This window comes from Lissotriton vulgaris, chromosome 2_1 (genome assembly GCF_964263255.1).
Source record: "Lissotriton vulgaris chromosome 2_1, aLisVul1.2, whole genome shotgun sequence".
NCBI classification, from domain to species: domain Eukaryota; kingdom Metazoa; phylum Chordata; class Amphibia; order Caudata; family Salamandridae; genus Lissotriton; species Lissotriton vulgaris.
The window spans coordinates 962923597-962943807 of record NC_141687.1 but is presented as its reverse complement, the minus strand read 5'-3'; the positions used below and the strand labels follow the sequence as shown (position 1 = coordinate 962943807).

Sequence of the window (20211 nt, the reverse complement as noted above, 5' to 3'; positions counted from 1 at the left end):
ACTCCGCACTACCATTACAACGCGACTTTTACAACGCATACCATTACAACGCATTGCGCTGGGGGGCGCTCTAGGATAGGGAATAAGTATAATTTACTATCCAACACCTTCCCTAGGGTCCACGGGGACTGGAGTTAGAATAGTAAATTATACTTACCACTATCCAGCACCCCAAAGCGCTATGCGTTGTAATGGTATGCGTTGTAATGGTCGCGTTGTAATGGTAGGTAGTTGTAACGGTATGCGGAGTAACGTCATACATCCATTGAAATCATTACATTTGCAATAGCTTGCTTAATCTCCACAACGGCCCCAACAACGCTAGGATGCCTGGCTTCACCTTGGGGGTGCCCAGGAGTGGACACTTCACAGGGAAAAGCTAGGAAGAGTTCCACAGCGGTATGCGTACAAGCGCCTGACATACCCCTTCGGGGGTCGATTCGGTGAGCTATACAAATACTACTACATTTACATTTACATACAGTTTCACTGATAAAAACCTACAGCGCTCAAACAATAATATGTGGAAATGTCATTACCTAGTGTATTTGTTTGATTTGATCAACATATTTTTTTCCACCCCACTTCACAATTACTAAAAAGTGTGCTTCATTTGGGCTTTTCTAATTCTGAAATATCTCCACAGTTCATTTATAAACGTGCACATTTTGTTTTGTGCTAGAAAAAAAGACATCATACATCCTTCCTCAAGCACTGCTGGGAGCCAGCATGATTGGCACCTAAATCATCTCACTTTGAAGTCAAAGGAAAAAAGTAAATACCAAGCTCCCTGGAAGACAGAGCTTGACGTTTGACCCCAGTCTTTGAATGCACAGCAAATGTGACAAGATAAGAACAAGATTTAAAGTCCCGTTTACAGAAAGTTTGCACTGGTGGAGGAATACAATAAATAGGGTTTGGGCAAAGGAAGGGACAAATTCAGGCTGGACAGCCTTAAAGAAATAGAGCCAGCAAATAGAAAGCAAGCAAATGTGAGTTACAACCCACAAAGCCAATGGTAAATACTGGGCCTTCCGTATGTGCCCAAGATGTCGTTAGAAACCTAAAAAGCAGGTACATTTCTTACATTCCATAGAGTTTGACACACTGCTGCTGCCTTACATACCTCAGAGAAACGCTCAGCTGTTGTCTAATCTGTGCAGATAAAGTCCAAGGGGCATGACACATCACCTTATCTATTCACCTTAACGATGTCATAAACTCCAAGACAGGTTTAAAGGGAACTTGCATCACACTTGAGCACGTGGCGTGGGAAAGCATGCTAGAGCTGCTGCCTCAGAATGACAGGAACACACAGAAACTCTTGTGTTGCTTCATGGTAACACATTCTTGGTGCAACAACAGTGATAGTGCATTATGTGTGCTATGTGGTTACCCAGGCACTACCACTGGTACATTCTCCTTGCTTGTCCCTTAGCTGGAAAGTAGCCCCTTGGCATCTCTGACTCATCCAGCCAGTCTTTATGACTATCTGAGTACAAGTAGTACAAGTAGTTATGGTTATCAGGTAGGAATCATGAACAGTGCATACTTCCCGCGTATTGTATTGTGGGAATTCTTAATGTTTGGTTTACCTGTTCCCGAGCACATAATTTAACGTGTGATTGAAGTGTTGTTCTTTTAACTAAATAACATCTGTGTCTGAACATGCCATACTGAGATTGGTATGATTGTGGAGTACTTTATCTGGTCTCAAACTTGACTCCAGATCCTCTGAGCTAGTCTTTGACTGATGGCCATATCTTCCCCACAGAGTCAAGCAAAAGTTTGGAGGCCTTCCTTCCATCTCAGACCAAGTACCCAATCAATATAAGTCAATAGTGAACACTTAAAAAAAAAAAAAAAATATATATATATATATATATATGCTCCAGGTTCCCGAGGGAAAATGAAAACGCACTCACTCGTCTTGATTGATAGTTACAGCGGCTTTATTCCAACCTTAACCCAACGCGTTTCGCTTCTCACGAAGCTTGCTCACGGGATGTTGAGCTAGTTTCTAAGTCCTTCTTTTAACACTATAACACAGGTGACTTACTGCATTACAATCAGGTGCATGCTGGTTAATGTAGTGACTACTACATCGACCTCACCAGGATGCTCGAGAATTGTGTCCTTTAAAAGCAAGAGAAAGACGAGAGCATTCTTATTGGATTGCAAATTGTTTACAATGTTTGCTCTTTGGTGAGTTAATTTCATATTGGATCTCTCTAGTGAGATAATTCATATTGTCTCTAGCGCCGTCCGGTGTTCTCCGCAAATTCTCTGTAGTGTGTTTATCCCCCTCTAGTGGGCAATTATCTACAGAGCTTAGGGGTACCAATTCAATGTTCTTGTGGCATCTTTATCTTCTTAAAGATGTACATAAAGTTCTTCCATGAGATTCAGGCCTCTTGGTTCGAGGGTCCTGAAATTAATGATATGTTTCGACTCTTTTCTTCTTAGGCTTTTTTGACGGTCACCACCCCTTTCTGTGAGTGGTATCTGTTCTATGGCGCAGTATTTGAGTGTTTCCCAATTGCTATCGTGGAATTGTTCCCTGTGTTTCGCCACAGCATTTGAGCGGTCTTTGTTAGTCGTTGCCCTCGTATGCTCTAGAATTCTCTTCTTGGCTTCAAAGGTTGTACTGCCTATATCTTTTTTGTGGCACGGACACTCTATTAAATACACCACAAATGAACTTTTGCAGGTTAGATGCTGGTATATTTTCCACTTTGTTCCTTTTCTGATTTCGATTTCTTTTGTTGTTTTGGCAATCTTGCACACTTTGCAGTGTCTGCACGGGAAGAAACCTTTACAAAGTGGGTCACAACTGCTTCTCATATATATATATATATATATATATATATATATATATATATATATATATATATATATATATTTATATATATATATATATATATATATATATATATATATATATATATATATATATATATATATATATTTATTTTGAGGACAATGCAACACAGGACAATGAGGATAATGCAGTTCTCAAAGGAATATTTTCACATTTTGCAATGCGTGTTTCTAAGCAGCTAACTTCATAACCTCCCCGCCCGTTCCCCAAACACAGCACCAGTTGATTCGTTAGTATGCTACCTCGAGACAGTTCACAAAATAGAGGGTAAAAATATGTCCTCGTTTCTCCAGTGGAAAACCTATCAGGTTCACCCGGGGTCATCTGATGATCACTCCCTTGATATTGCTAGGTTGTCTCTACAACTGCTTAAAATTTATTTTTTATTTATTTAATGGGATTTTATATAGCGCGAACATTACCCGAAGGTGTCAGAGCGCTTTACATAAGAACCCGTTGCAAAACATAAGGACTTAGTCTTACATGCGTTACATAAAAGATACAAACAGAAAAAATTGCAAATGTTCACGATGTAAAGTCACACAAGGAAGAGATACAAACAGAAAGAAAAATTGCAAATGTACAAATGGTAAAGTCACTCAAGGAAGAGATACAAATGGGTATACTCTAAGAGTCACATAGGAATGGTAGAGAGTACAAAGGTCTACTGCATATACTAGTGATTAGAGTTGTCTCTATATACATAGGGAAGGGATACAAATGGATATGCTCTAAGAGTCACATAGGAATGGTAGAGAGTACGAAGGTCTACTGCATATACTAGTGATTAGAGTTATCTCTATATACATAGGGAAGGGATACAAATGGATATGCTCTAAGAGTCACATAGGAATGGTAGAGAGTACGAAGGTCTACTGCATATACTAGTGATTAGAGTTATCTCTACATACATAGGGAAGGGATACAAATGGATATACTCTAAGAGTCACTTAGGAATGGTAGAGAGTACAAAGGTCTACTGCATATACTAGTGATTAGAGTTATCTCTATATACATATATACACATAGTAGATTTTCTCAGGTTAAGACCAAGAGAAAAAAAAAACTGAGCGGTCTGGAGAAAAGACTGACAGTAGGTTTTGTGAGCTCTAGGACACAACCCTATCAATATAGGGCTGTCTGTAAAGAGTGCATGTAGGGTGTAGGAGATGAGCTGCTATTAATAGTAAAGGGAGAGGAGTAGTGGGGAAGGCTTATGGGTACAGAGTTAGCAAGGCCTAATTTGCAGGCTGATGAGACATGCATTTCACTCTCTAGTTTTGCTGATAAGGGCAGTTTACATTTTGGGAAAAAAGAGAAATCAGAAACAAGACTGAATAAAAATATAGATAGTTATGTATGAATATTGTAATGATGATAAATAATGGGCAGACAAAAACCAACGGCCCTTGTTTACAGTGGACAATAAAATTATGTCATCCTAACATTAATGGATGTCGCCGCTGGCCATCTCAAGATTCCTATCCTTATGTAGAAGTGGAGAAATTGATGATTTTCCACCAGCAGAACTGCCTCCTACGCTGACAATGGAAACACGGCAAGAGCCAGCTGAACGCCAGTGGAAATGGTATCAGATAGCCCAATATTTAGGTCGGGCCTTCAGATACTATGTCTACCATATGTTTTACGCCATGTGATGGGTTTGCAAAGTTCACGTAATTTGCTTCTGCCATATTATGGGTAATTTTGGCAAAATTATGCAAGATGCAAATCTGTCATTTTGCAATATATTTTAGCATGAAATGCGTCCTTGTGTCAAATTTGTTATGAGAGCACCTTTAAACAAAGACAACAGCGGCTCATGTTCTGTTGTTCCTGTGCATTTGTGATGAGTTTTTACTGCAAGTGGCCCAAAATTATGCTAAGTGGTGCAATGACGAAATTTTGGAAATTTTTTACAGAACACCTGAAACACAAAATTCCCATACATATGCTGGCATATTTTAAATTTTGCCCAGGTCTCATTTTTACTGTCAGAGTTCCCCATGCACAGCATGGTGGGCCCAATCCAAGATTAAATCCACTGGTGTCTCTAAGGGTCTAGAAGAAAACTTCAAGCGAGTCAAGGACACTGAGTTTGTTGTTGTTCAAAAGCAAACAGCTTTCGTGATTAGTTCACAGAGAAGTCTCAGTACCTGCAATAGGGTATTAACAAGTCTTACAGTGGAGCTAATAGCCCTTCTCTGACTTATGGCCGGCATCCTACTACCACACATAACTCTTCTCTTGACAAATGTGAGACTACAGAAGGCATCCTTTGTCTCTGAGACCATTGGGTCAATAACTCCCTGAGTTTAGATTGTTATATCCATCAGTAGATTTAAGGTAAGACTTATTCTTACCTTACTGCACATGCTGGGATGTAGTAGAGACATGTAGGAATCCAATTAACCCTGATGAAGGCCTAATACCCCGTGTGGGCAATATGAGGGCCTAAACATTTCGGCATTCTGACACTTTGCGGATGTTTGAGACCTAATCCTTCATTCTGCATCCAACTTCTTTGATTTTATTCCGACCCTGTGTGTACCTTTTTAATAAAGGTACTTTTTTCAGGTTTACACAGAGGTGGTTTTAGCAACATTCTGGATCCCTCGTTTATCCGACAGGATATATTTTGCACTCCCTCATTTTGAGGTTGAAGATTCAGTGGGAGTAATATTTTATCAGGGCAGGACATATAAGCCCATGAGTAAGCATGCCACAAACGAGTGGGGGAGGCTTTTCCATGAAATTTTAACAATGCTGTACTAAATAGGTCAGAGTAGCCTTAAAATAATCAATACATTTATATCACTATCGTATTTTGTGAGCAGGATTGATATAGAGTTGGGAGGGTGCATAATAGTGCAATACCTTTCTCTTTTTGCGGTGCTACTCTGACACTGAAGCAACTGAGAAGAAGCCCTACTATGGGACTCTAAATTGGTCCAAATGTTTGATCTATGGAAACATCAACACTATTCCTTGAAGTAAAATGTCTCTAGGTTATGGACATTTCTTGTTGGCCTTAAAAATCAACAAATTCTGCTAAGCATTTCAACATTTTCACTAGAATTATTAGGAAATTGAAAATGTATCCATAAGCTAGGATGAAGCCCTCACTTTTCAGCCATTTGAAGAGGGGAAAGGCATTTTTCAGCCTGACTGAATTCTAACAGTACAAGTCCGTAGATGATGTTCAACATAAGGCAAATCATCAAAATAGGGCCAAGATTACAAAGACTACAGCTTTTATTGAGCACATTAGATTTTTAGTATTACCTTGCCAGTATGAGCATGGCATAAAAAAAGTAAACTTCTTTATTTAATATGCTCTACATTCGAACAGAAAGGAAGGGTCTAAAGTGCATAGTAGCTCTGCACACATTAATGTATAGAATAAACCTTATGTGCAACAAATGATCTTCAGTAAATATTTTGGTTCTTGGAGATTTTCCAATGTTTAGCTGATTCCTAAATTACACACAGAGGAATAAGGAAAGGAAGAAATGTATAAAAATGTGTGTTCAACATATATATATATATATATATATATATATATATATATATATATATATATATATATATATATATATATATATATATATATATATATATATACACACACAAAAGACAGTGACAGGTGTTCCCTGTGCAAAAACGGACTCACTCACAAAATTGTGACATACTTCATCGCTACAGACACCCCCGCGCAGACCAATGTCTGGGGTGGAGCAACAGTGATGGGAAAACAATACAAACAATGATATTTCTTGGGATAACCGAAGACAAAGTGCAGACAGTGAGTCAAAACTAGCTCAGATGTATATCCACTCCCAAATTTATTCTGGGGCTCCTCTGGCTAGATTTTAAAACGTGAAGAATGGAGGTGAAAGGAGAAAATTAAGATTTCTTCACCCTTCCTTACTGCCAAGTTTTCAACGTGTTTCTGCCGTAAAAGGTGTCCCCATAAAGAACGGGTCACTCGGCATTTATCCTCCGGGACCCAAAAAGAGAGGTTTCCTCTGATCCTACCTCCGGTATCTGTGGAACACAGTCCTAGTCATGCAGAGATACATTGATCAACACACAATTCATGTTCGAGTTTCATAGATAAAGTATAATGGCGAGATGTGGGGGTGGCAGCTTGGAGTCAAACTTGCGTCAAGGTGGGTACGCCGTTCAGATAGTTTCCAAATGCTCACCGCGATTTGGAAACTATCTGAGCAGTGTACACACCTATCCTCTACCTCCTTCTTATTGTACACATGTTATTATTCTAGCTGATACTTCCCAAAAACCAGATAACTGCCAGGCTATAATTGAGATTTTATTTATATAGCGCATCCTTCCCCTGTCGTAGCTCGCTGGATAAAGGAGGGTGTTGAACTTTTCTGCTAGTGATAAAGCATGGCATGCTTCAACCCTTTTGGGTGTGTAGTTCTTTGCTTTGATTTTCTCCCTTTCAATTTATCTTCTCCGTCTTCCAGATGGCATCTTAACATGGATGGCCAACATTACTAACCTCGGTGTTTCTGCTTTTATTTCTCTCTGTATTTGTCAGTGAATAATCCTTTGGGAGGGTATTGGGGTCCTATATTACATGTTGGAGGAAACCCCATCGGCCCTATAAAATCCTGAAATGTTTTGCTTTTTGGGCCTTGATGGTGTGACCTCAACTTTGGCTGGCTAAAGAGGCTTGAAGTAGTGTATTTTCACTTAAGTATGACAGATACAAATAATTTTTCCCCATCGTTCTGAATTATATCTGCAGTCACATCATTCCTAAAATAATTAATTGGTCATATTTATTTAATCTGACCTGGTTTTAATTGTTAAAGCTAAAGATTTTCCATGCAATACTCAAATCAAGAGAATTTTTCATTAGAAGATTTCATTCAGATACTTAGTGCAATGTAACTTTTAATATAATTCCTAATAATGAGGTAATTCTTAGGACTATGGGGCAACACAAATGGACTAATGCTAATATCTCAGTTAAGAATTGCCAATTAATGTAGTTCAAAATCTTAATTGGAAAAGGCAGCATGAGGGATGGGGCTGCTACGAATTATCTCCAGTCTGTTTGAGAGTTGCGGCTGGTTCTGGGTTTTCCTATTCTATTCACCAGATAAGTTTAACCAGACCTACTGCCTGCAGGTAACCTCAAGAGGGGTTTCTTTCTGCTTTTTCACCACATAAGGAATGTCTTAGAAGTTTACATGGAATTTTTGGTTTGTATTCACGTGGTGTAGCTTTGAAGAAGCTGTTTCCCATTTTGCTTCCCACCACCCCCCCCTGAAAGTGTCTTTGTGTTTTAGGGAGAGTAAAAGAAAAATTCTGCAGGGCTTGTGGTGTGCAATTTTGCAATGAAATGCCTTTTTATTGACACTGCTTCAAGCCCATGTTGTGTTCGTGGGGCCGTCATAGCATTGATAATGGCTACACGATCAGCGGTGAGCTGCCTTCCCTCCTTCGAGAGGAGATGACCTAAATAGGTCACCTTCCATGATGAGTTGTGGATGGCTAGCATGTTACTAAGTGTATAGCTGGAAGGTATGATATTGTAGTGTGACCATTGTAGATAGTAGATAGCGGCTTTGATCTTTACATGATGGCCAGAGTTTTGCTGTTATTGTGTAAAATATCTTTGAAACTGAGGTAGCATTGGATTGAGGTGGAGGGAAGAGATTTAAGCTTAAGTACATAGCAGTGCTGACTCTGTTTGAAAGATTTGGTTTGCAAGAGCAGCCTATGTGACTTGTGTGGCAAGTGCTTTGGTGTCATGCAAGCTAAGCAAAGCTGGCGGTTTTGAACAAGTTGTCATGATCGTGCACCAGTGTTAATAATGCATTTAATTAAAGGAGGCGTGGGGAGATAATTGCACGTGTGGTTATACCTGCCATTCTTGTTGTTTGGGGCTTGGATTCTGGTTCATTGATGGTCACTGTTCTGGATCATCTGCCATTCATAATACTCTTTTGACACACATTCAGTGTACCTACTCTCAATTTTCTTTCTTGGCAATGCACCCATGCCTACCATGTAGCATGGGCTCAACGTCAAAGTGTTCCCCTGTTTGCTTGGAGCAAAGTTCCCACGCAAATGAGGAAACACCCATTGTGATTGTATTACCACAAATATGTGCACTAGCACAATCCATATTAAAGAAGAGGTTGCACGGGCATCTGGAGCACCTTCTAAAATACCAACATGCCCAAGGACTCAAAAAAGAGGGGGCCTGTTGCATCCCCGGCCACTATCTGTAAAATGGTCCCTGGTGGTCTTCAATGTTTCTTCTCTTTGTTGAGAGTGAGTTCTTTGCCTTTACTGCCTGTATGGGAGAGGGGGCACTTTCACCAATGCCAGATCTCTTGTAGGGTGAAACACTTAGCGGGAATGTCAATTAGAACAGAGGGTTATATTCTGCAAGTATCTTAGAAGCTTTGCTCGAATCAGGAGTAGGCCTCTTTCGTAGGTGGCCCTGTGGGAAATGTAGGAGGATGCTTAGCCAGTGATGCACTTAGATGGCTAATGTGATCTAGTCATGCAAACGTCAATGTAGTAGTTGTTGTGAGCCAGCATTTTGGATTATTTGGAGTCTTTATAGTAAAGAGTAGGATGGACCTGCATAGCCAGTCCTTTGGGCTTTCAAGACTTTAAAAGGAGGAGCCCGTAAGATATTTCTCTTGCACCTCTGGAAGATGAGGATCAGCACCCCCAACCTTGCTCCTAAAGGCAATGCTCACTTATTGAGACATCAATATCAACATCCTCAAATAGACTGCCAGTATTATTGAGGTCCATATGAGCTATGAGCCAGGTGGGAAACCATTTGATCCTTAAAACTATGTCTTGGAGAGGTCCACTCATTTCAAAGGAGCTCCAACCTTACTTAAGGTGCTACGGTCCTGAGATAACTCAAATACATTGTGTGGTGTGAAATGGGTCTGGTAAGACCACTCCAGCAACATTTTCCCCAATCCCATGCGGTTACTGCACACTCGACCTGAACATGTTTGGAAGATCTGGCAAAAAAAAACTGCTGCTAGCGATTTTGAAAGTTTTGAACTAAGGACCATGATATTAACTTTAATCTGGCTCACCGTTCGGTCCAGTGAGCCTTATTTGAACTGCAGCCACAAGAAGTACTATGTCCCACTTGAAGTCCTCCTTCCAGGAGCATAACTTTGACAGAGTTTACAGGATGGGTAGGCTGAGGATTTCTCAGATCTGCTAAATTATCTTTATCCCAATGCAGAAGAACAGTCAATCTGGAATCACCAATTTAAGGCAAACCGCACGCACTTGTAGGTCAGCTAGATGTTTGACCATGGCCTACTCAGAGTTCATGGACGTCAAATAAGTTGGTGTCCAAGTTGGTCTTGTACACTATTTGCCTCATTAATTTAATCTAAGCTCAAAGGTAACTTCTTTCAATGGTTTAAACCCCTTTATCATGTCCAACCAGTTGAGAGTCTTACACAAGGTCGACTGTAGTCATTATTGCTTCACTGTTGTTTGCTTTTCATTGAGTGTTAATGGAATGCGTTTTACTGCTTACTTATAGGTGGGATGTTTCGCTGTCACCTGATTTTCATTGATTTCGAATGCAATGCATTATTCAATTGATTTATGTACAGCTATTTTTCCTTTTCCAAAAATATCAGTTTGTCTTCATATTTTCTTTATTTACCACGTGGGGTGTTTACTTTTTTCATTATACTTGTGCGTACATTGACGTTCTTCATTTGGTTCTTCGTTTTGTACTGTATTCTTTGATTGGTTGATTTATAGCACTTTAACCTGGATTGCCAATCCAAGCTACCAAAGATGAGCAATTGCTGGACCCATGGAAATGTGTTCATGTCCGCGGTCAGGTCTAGAGGATAGGTCAGAAAGCAGCTGCGGCCCGTGCAGGTAAGAGCGGTTGGGCCTGGCTCCTGGGGGTGGGAAGGGTTTGACGGATGAGGCAAAATACGTCCTCATCTGTCGAAATCCCCCCCATCGGGCTTAAGGGCTCTTACCTGCAGTGGCCGCGGCTGTCAGAAATGTCAGTTTGCGTCATGTTTTAGAGTGATTTTTTAACTGCGGGAGATTGACAGAGATGTCGAGGGAAAATTAAACCCATAAATATTTTCCTCTCATTATTGTCCGTCGAAATCCCACCCCACAGGGGCCCCATGCTCTTCTTTCCTGCACGAGCCGTGGCTGATTAAAATAGGGAACATTCCTTCTAGCCCGTAACATTTTAAAGGAAAAGCTACAGAATTGTGGATGAATTTGTCTTTTGGACGAGCCCTCAAATTCCAGACGTGGTTTATCTGAGTAGTGAGGAAGTGACTAAAGGGCTAAGGCTGCAGCATTAACCACCCTGACTGAAGGTAGTTAAAGGTGACTCAGACTGAGGTAGCAATATGTATATGAGGTAGCCAAGGAGATGGGCCATTGGCATTGCTCACCGTGAGGCACTGCTGGGGAATCCTCGCACTTTCTCCACGAAGAGCACAGCGGAGGTGCGGCCGGTGGGTGTATTTCGGTTTGTGTGTGTATTCAAACGCTTCGGCCTCACAACGAATTCAAGATAAGACTGAATTTATAAGGTGCCAAAAACCCGTGGGTATCGAGGCGCTGGAACGGATGGAAAGCAAGGCACACTGGGTCACTCAGGTACAGAGGATGGAAGACAAGGCGCATTGGGTCGCTCAGTTACAGAGGATGGAAAACAAGGCACATTGGGTCACTCAGTTACAGAGGATGGAAAACAAGGCACACTGAGCTGCTCAGTTATATAGGATGGAAAACAAGGCACACTGGGTCACTCAGTTACAGAGGATGGAAAACAAAGCACACTTGCCCACTCGGTTACATAGGATGGAATACAAGGCACACTGGGCCGCTCAGTTAGATAGGATGCAAAACAAAGCACACTGAGCTGCTCAGTTACCTAGGATGGAGAACATGGCACTTTGGGTGATGCAGTTATATAGGATGGAAAACAAGGTACACTGGGTCACCCAAGTACAGAGGATCGAAAACAAGGCACACTGGGTCACTTATTTACAGAGGATGGAAAACAAGGCGCATTGGGTCCCTCAGGTACAGAGGATGGAAAACAAGGCACATTGGGTCACTCAGTTACAGAGGATGGAAAACAAGGCACACTGAGCTGCTCAGTTACATAGGATGGAAAACATGGCACACTGGGTCACGCAGTTATATAGGATGGAAAACAAGGCACACTGGGTCACTCAGTTACAGAGGATGGAAAACAAAGCACACTTGCCCACTCGGTTACATCGGATGGAATACAAGGCACACTGGGCCGGTCAGTCAGATAGGATGCAAAACAAAGCACACTGAGCTGCTCAGTTACCTAGGATGGAGAACATGGCACATTGGGTCACACAGTTATATAGGATGGAAAACAAGGCACACTGGGTCACTCAGGTACAGAGGATGGAAAACAAGGCACACTGGGTCACTCAGTTACACGGGGGGCCTTGAAGATAAGGTACTTCAGTCTGCTCAAACATTGCTTCATCCTAGTTTCTAGATTTAGGGGAGGGCATTCCATTATTGTACCCCCAAAACCTGTAGCCATTTACCTCATTTTTTTGGGGGGGGACCTCCAATTATTCCTTGTCCTGACATCCATGAGATCTGCTAGAGATACAGGATTTCAGTCTGACTCTCCAGTGCGGCAGTTCTCGTTGGTGAATTGTCCTACACATCATAAAAGCCGCACAAAATGTAAGCAGAGGCACTGTAGTGTCAATGACTGGGTTTCTATTCAGGAGCCAGATAGGATCTCAGTAGAACACTGTGAGGGAATCTGCTCGGATCACCTTGGTAACCTCGTATGGAAAAGTAAGAAACTAGCTTTCATGGCTTGGTCGAGCTGGAGTCAAAATGCGCCGATTGATGTTCAAGACCGAGGGGGCTAACGTAGAGAAAGCGGCACACACAGAGAGGACCTCCTTTAAGGCAGGTTCTTGACCGCATGAGTGGAATCTGAAAGATGGGGCATGGGGACAATTGTGCTATGGTTCTATGGCTGCAATAGGAGGGATGTATGTCGTTACTATGCATGCTTTTACAACGCATGCCTTTACCACGCAACTTTTACTACGCAAGTCGTTACAACGACTTGCGTTGGGGGGCGCTGGATAGTGAATAGTTTAATTTACTATTCCAACTCCAGTCCCCGTGGATAGTAGGGAAGGTTTTGGATAGTAAATTAAACCATTCCCTATCCTACAGCGCCCCCCAGCGCAAATCGTTGTAACGACTTGCGTTGTAAAAGTTGCATGGTAAAGGTAGTGCGTCATAATAGTTGCGTTGTAAACGCTGTTCCCCCCATAGGAGAATGCAAGGCTGGATAAGGCATTCCTTATCGAGGGCAACTTTTATTCGAATCAGCAAGTAACCTACGACCTAGAACACTGGCTTGATGCCATAAGCATATTGGAAATTTTTGACTTTAAGAAATGTATAGTGAAGATGAAATGGCGTTCCCTTTGTTTACTATTTCTAATTGTACCAGCTACACATTGGTGCAGACTGGGAGGTTTGACAGCTTACCCTGAAAGATAGAATATGAAAATCCAGTGCTTGATTTGTGAAAATATATATTAGTAATGTTGCCTAATATTTTGTGTAGAAGCCCGTGGCAGGTGTCATTGAATGTCGTCACGCCGAATACCAAGGCTGCGTGGTCTGGATTCTACCTCAAGCCTCTTTAATCCCCCACCATACTTTCCCTGTCCCTTTATCTTACTCTTACAGGTTGCTGCTTCTACCACTGTCACAGGGTCAAATTAAGCACTGTGGGAGTATAATAGGACTTTTGTACCTCTTGGTGGATGGGTAGATATTTAGTGATATGGTTGTCCTTTCCATACAGAGCCAGGCTCACACCACGAGCCCTCATTAATGAATGTGACTGCTGCATTTTCACACGGTTCGCTCATTTGACTAAAGCGTGCAATCCAGTAGGCAAGGCAAGCACCGCAGTCATGAAAGAGATGGGTGCACCCCATCACATGATCACCTTATAATTAGCTGCTCCTTGGTAATGGCTGCCTTGGCATGCTGCGCACTTAGGCCGTCTGCCGCTAACATACACCTATCCAGATGCCACAATGGTGAGTCACTGGACCATGCTGCCTTCCAGTGGGAACTCTGCAGTTTTCCTGTGATTAACAAAGTTCCACAATTGGATTGGCATGTGCTTCATTAGTGCCCCACCCACCGTAGAGTGTGATTGCCCTTGGGATGTTATTGATGAATAAAGATCTGCAGGATAGACTTTTTCTCATTTTACAACAGACAAGTAAATATATCAGCGATTAAGGTTAGCAAACCAGAAAGGCAATAGGCACCTTTTGCTTTGCCTGGAATCACCAAACGACCCAGAGTTGATACCACAGTGCAAGCAGTCCTTTACCTCGACCGCTTGGTGGCATACAATCATCAAGTGGAAGGGAATGTGCAATCAGGCATAAAAAGTGTGAAAATAGACAATTCTATAGTCACTAATAATACAACTCTTCCTATTTGATACAGTTCTTATTTCATATACCCATTTAATTCATCATCACTCTTTCTTTTCTTTCTAGGTGAGACCACCATGGACTGGAAGACCTTCCAAGCATTGCTGAGCGGTGTCAACAAGTACTCAACTGCCTTTGGTCGCATCTGGCTGTCCGTGGTCTTCGTCTTCCGTGTGCTGGTCTATGTGGTGGCAGCGGAAAAGGTCTGGGGGGACGAGCAGAAAGAGTTTGACTGCAACACCAGGCAGCCCGGCTGCACCAACGTGTGCTATGACCACTATTTCCCAATCTCCCACATCAGGCTCTGGGCCCTGCAGCTGATCTTTGTCACCTGCCCGTCTCTGCTGGTCATCATGCACGTAGCCTACAGGGATGACCGGGAGAAGAAAAACCAGCTAAAGAATGGAGAGAACTGCTCCAAGCTCTATTCCAATACGGGCAAGAAGCATGGGGGACTGTGGTGGACCTACCTTCTCAGCCTGTTCTTCAAGACGGGCATCGAGATCACCTTCCTCTACATCCTGCATAAGATGTGGGACAGCTTTGACATCCCCCGGCTGGTCAAGTGCACCGACATAGACCCCTGCCCAAACATAGTCGACTGCTACATCGCTCGACCCACGGAAAAGAAGGTGTTCACCTATTTCATGGTGGGAGCCTCTGCTATCTGCATTGTGCTGAGCACCTGCGAGATCTTCTACTTGATCTTCAAGAGGTTGGTCCGCTGTGCGCAGAAATACAACAAGAAAAGCAACCATTCCGTTACCTACAGCAAAGCCTCCACCTGCCACTGCCACATGAAGCTTGAACACATGGAGACTAAACCCAAAAACAAGGACCAAGATTCTCTGCGAGCCTCTGCGCCAGACCTCACAGCAATTTAACCTACAAGGAAGCGCCCTGCAGTCCCTGCAAGACTGCACTGTACTTTCAAATGGTGGCCAAATGCTCCCTGAATGATCAGATTGCTTCCAGGGACATGTGCAATCTGTTGACTGAGAAGGGAGGATGATGCTGGGGCTGGCCAGCCTCTATTTCAGCAGAACAGTACAGCTGTTCATTATGATAAGCACTCATAACCATTTCACTGGATACTGCCTCAGAGCGCTGGGCATTGTAATGTTCTGATGCGGACCTCCAAAGACCCAGCGCAGCCATTTTGCTCATATATGCTTGGAGTGAAAGGTATGGCAATGCGCATTGGATGTTTACATGCCCTAGCCCGCTGTCTAAAAGACATGTTGTTGGACATAAATGGACAAACAGACCAGTCCCAGGCACTGCCCTAGTAAGCGCTTTGTAATATGCCTCAGTGTTCATAGTGATCAAATAGTTTTTGGGGAATGTTCTTCAAGTCTAGTCCTTGTTTGGGATGGGAAGTTTTGCATTTTTCAGCTTGTCTTCCACGGTTGCCTCTAAATATTTTCCAAAGTTTCCCCCTACAGAGGAATGCAAACATTATTGAGTAACTGGCACAGTCATTATTCGGCAGAGGATATACCAGGAAAGCTGCCTGTGTGCCTGCCACCTCTTAGCCCTGCCCCCAACTCCAAACTTTGATAAATTAAATAATTAGGCATTAAGGCTTGCACTTTTCCTCCAACATTCGATGCATGGGCCAAGGTAGCTGACAATGTCTTCGAGTGTGACCAGTGGGACACACTGCTGGCCCAGCTCTTCCCTGCTTTCAGAAGTCCCTTCCCTAGAACACAAGTGGAGAAGGCAGGAGGCTGCAATTGGGTCAGATTTCACAGTTACATGTCAGAAGTAACTACTAACACTAAACCCAATAGTAACCGATATCACTCTGTCAACTGAGACTAGGTTAAACAGTGGCACCAGTCTAAGTGTTTGTAGAGATGACATTCGAAATGAAGCACAGGCCCTGTAACAACTTCTTTCAGGGAGATCTGCGCTCCAGTTGGTGTGGCAATCCCAGCACAGGCACAAACAGGAGTTTACAAGGTTTGCACTATTTATGCAGCATGAAAAAGCAAATTATACAGCGTAATGCGGTACTTTTTATGATTCGATTACTTCATTATGTTGTCATTTTTACATAGGTTAGCTCTCTCTGAGCAAAAGTTTTACCTAATTAATCATTAATACCTGTTTAACATCCGAAAATTGCAATAAGCAACAGAAAGGGGTATGGCAACCTTTGCGTAAGGCCTAAGGCCTTCTACATGTGTTGCTGCATTTTTAGTAACTTGTAATCAGTTTGAGCGAGAATAATTTTTTTATTGTGAAAATCTGCAGATTATGCAACAGATAATACACTGTGTGGCATATGCAGCAGATCAATAATTATCTGGAAAATGCCACAAAATTGCAGAATTACAGTGGACCTGGTAATTCACCACGATTTACAGAAGTTAAAATGGTGCAGTAAAGCCACAATGTGGTATTAGTAGTTGCCAAGTGCAAGAAATTACAGGCACCTCGTAAAGAGGAACTTAGTGTCCTTTCACGTTATAAGCAAACTAGTTTGACCTGTCACTCAACTGTCCTTCTGTCAATCAACTGTTCTTCTCTGAGTGCTGCTAGCTCCTTCCTCACACTCCTTTAACTTAATAGGGTCTTGTTGCCTTTGCACAGAGGATTGAACTAATGGGTGGATAACCACTCGCATTTTTGGGAGGTCACCATTCTCTTGCTTAGAAATCTAGCTGCTGGGAAGATAGAGACATTCCTACCGAGAGACAGGCAGGAATCCCTTGAAGCACAAGCGACTGAGCGGTGGCTTGTTGGCTGGGGAAGATCTACTTGGATGTAATTCATATATCGATCTAACCTGTGATAGATGCTACCTAACCCTGCTAGCCTCGCAGGCGCATTGGCATATTGGGGGAAAAGCTTAGGATGTCCTGATATGCACACATACCTCTGCTCTGGGTCATTACCTCATTGATTGTGGATTGCAAGAGATCTCGCGATCACAACTTGAGCCCATGCTGTCTCACAACAGAAGGTTACTCAATCCTGCCACTAACATTCCATGCTGCAGGACAGAATGTGGGACAACTACCCTTTTAGGAGAGTCCTGTGCCTGAGGTTTATCCAGGGAAGGAGGTCTATGGCTAACCTCTGAAGGGCCTTTGAGAGAAGCACTGTATTTCAGCTAAAGATAGTGGAACAATAGCAAATATCAAGTGCTTCAAGCCTTGTAGAGTAGAGGTGACTGGAAGTCAAGCTAAAAGAGACCAGTAAAACACCTAAGACCAATCCAAGTGTTAGAAGGTAGGAGAGCTCAGTCGCGGCCCGTGCAGAAAAGTGTGGTTGGGGTAGGGGTGGAAGTGACAAATAACAGAATATGGAAAATTAAATAAATAAATAAAAACTGTTACCTTGCGCTCGCAGCATCGCTGAGTTGGCGATGCGGCAAGCACAAGCTTAGTGGTTTTATTTCTTTCTTTATTTTCCCTATGCTGTTGTTTGTCACTTCCACCCTCCACCCTTTCCCGCCCAACCACGCTTACCTGCATGGGCCGCCACTGGGAGAGCTAGCAGAACTTTGGTACAGCCCATAGTGCTCAATAAAAATACTTCAGTGTCCTGATGAGAAAGCCTACAACTGCAATATTAGGGATGCTAAGGTGCACTGGTAGTTCTGATTAAGCTTCGTAATGGTTTCGATATCCATTGAAAAGGAACATCTATTTTTTTAATCTTTAACATATCCCACCTTGGAAACAATCGCCAGTAGCCAGGGTTATACAGTGCCTTGTTCAATGCTGTCTGGTTGGGCTTTGAGACTGACTCTGACCCCACTGACTGGATGGTATATTAAAGGATCCAAAGTACACATGAAATAATAGAAGACGAGGTTGGGTGCACCAGTATCTGCTGCATAGTTGGACCCATCCACACCTGCAGATCTTTGCAAGTCGCAGTGCTGCAAAAGCATCGAATATTGTGCTTCAGCTTTGGAGGTTGGTAGATGGTGAGAAAGTTGGACTTGCACAAATATAGAGATTCCTTAGGCACTGGATATCAAAGTTTGCATGAAATGACAAGGTTCAGGAATAGATTGCAAGACTGTGTTGGCATGAAGAGCTGTCCTCTATGCAGGGGCTGGCCAGCTTTGTGACCACAGGATGCATTTGCAGGGATGTTCAAACGTTTACAATGTAAACCACTTCTACGGCCACGGTTTGTCTTCATCTGCACAGCTGTAAATATTTAGTTACACAGGTGACATTCCCCAAATTTCCACATTTTCCATTACATGCATTTTCGCAGTATGGCATTTTGCATACATTTTACCAACAGGAAACTGGTTCAGGCAGATAATGTCTTGCAGAGACACATTTTCAGCTGGGAGCAGTCTCTGGCCTGCATGTTGCTTGACTATTTCATGCGAGTTAAGCCCTCATATGAAAAAGTCAGGCAAGATGCCAGAAAACAGCATTTCACCTAAAGAAAAACACAAGAATAAATAGAAGGAATGTCACGCAGTCCTATAGATTTTCATGCTTTATAAACATTAACAGACCTGGATACTAAACAGGCCTAGAGGAGTTCGATATCAGGTGTATGGTCACAGTTTGTATGACTATGCAGGACTGTACACCGTCCCAAGACTAGAGGCCAGTTGTATAATTATAATTTGTATTAATTTGCATACATTTAAAAAGTCTAGAACTTCAAGATTTATGCTTACAACGTGTACTCATCCGGACTACTGCTCGCAGTGCGTGATCACATCCTACAGGAATCGGCAACGCTGCATACAGGCCAGAGAAGAGAGAACGGGAACTTCTACAGACAACTTGACATGGTTCGGAGAAAAAAACAACCACCTCCGGAGCAAGTTTAGAGGCTTTCATTTAACTCAAAGTGTGAGCCTCAAAGCGGATGCTCCGGCCGCACTGCCGTTGGCGATCAAGCTTTCCTTACAGGGCCTACCACTATTCTCAGTTGTTGCCCCTAAATATTGCTCAATGCCTGCCACCTGGAGGTGAACGCTGGCTCACTGTGACGAACTATGCATTGACCAAGATCACACAGCTTGTAACGTGGCTGAAATGGGACCAACTGCCAATGCCTAACCCATTCGTTTAGAGCCGGAATAGACTTCTTTATATGAATCCTGCGTTTTATAAAGCCCCTGCGTTGCACATGCTGATAACGCGTGTAAGATATAAGGGACCTCATTGCTTACTTCAAAAATGGAAGACGTTTTTCATACATGATACTATTGCATTATTATTTTGTATTTATATAAAATGTATATGTATATATTCTACTTTACTGAATGCCTTCTGTTTATCAGGTACCATGTTGTTGCAATTTGAACAAATGCTGTCTTTCTCCAGCAGTACTCCAGTGCATTGACAATTAAATGCACGGTCGGTCTTTTTTTTAATAAATAAAGTCTGATATTTTCTACGATAATATTGATGACTGTTTCTGCAACCCTGACAATGATCTAAGTAGTTCTGGTTCTGCTGCGTTAGCCATGGGCGTGTGCTCCGTCCTACACATGGTCAATTTCGAATGAATGCCACCATGCCAGCCCTGTCATTTCTCGAATCTCTCATTTCACCCTCATTGGGTGGTGGTAATGGATTTTTTAAATGATTCTCACTATCCCAGACGTTCACAAGCTTCTCTTAGACTTCACTAGGAGTCACTAGCCGCGCAAACAACCAAAACATTGTTACATTGACTACAACTTCATCAGGTACCACAAACTCTTGCTTTCACCTTTAAGACTCAATAGGCTGAAGGGTGAGTGAGTTTCTAAGGGCCAAATTATTTGTCTGGCAA

The 20211-nt window shown here is 42.4% G+C and overlaps 1 protein-coding gene across 1 annotated transcript in view; it reads left to right on the top strand.

The window, feature by feature from the left end:
• Positions 1-19836, top strand: part of LOC147731491 (gap junction beta-3 protein-like) — a 30070-nt gene extending 10234 nt beyond the window's left edge. The window contains exon 2 of the mRNA XM_086956544.1: positions 14506-19836. Within this exon, the coding sequence (XP_086812670.1) occupies positions 14517-15323 (807 nt within the window). The 5' untranslated portion in view covers positions 14506-14516 and the 3' untranslated portion in view covers positions 15324-19836. The remainder of the gene's footprint in view (positions 1-14505) is intronic.
• Positions 19837-20211: the final 375 nt, after the last annotated feature.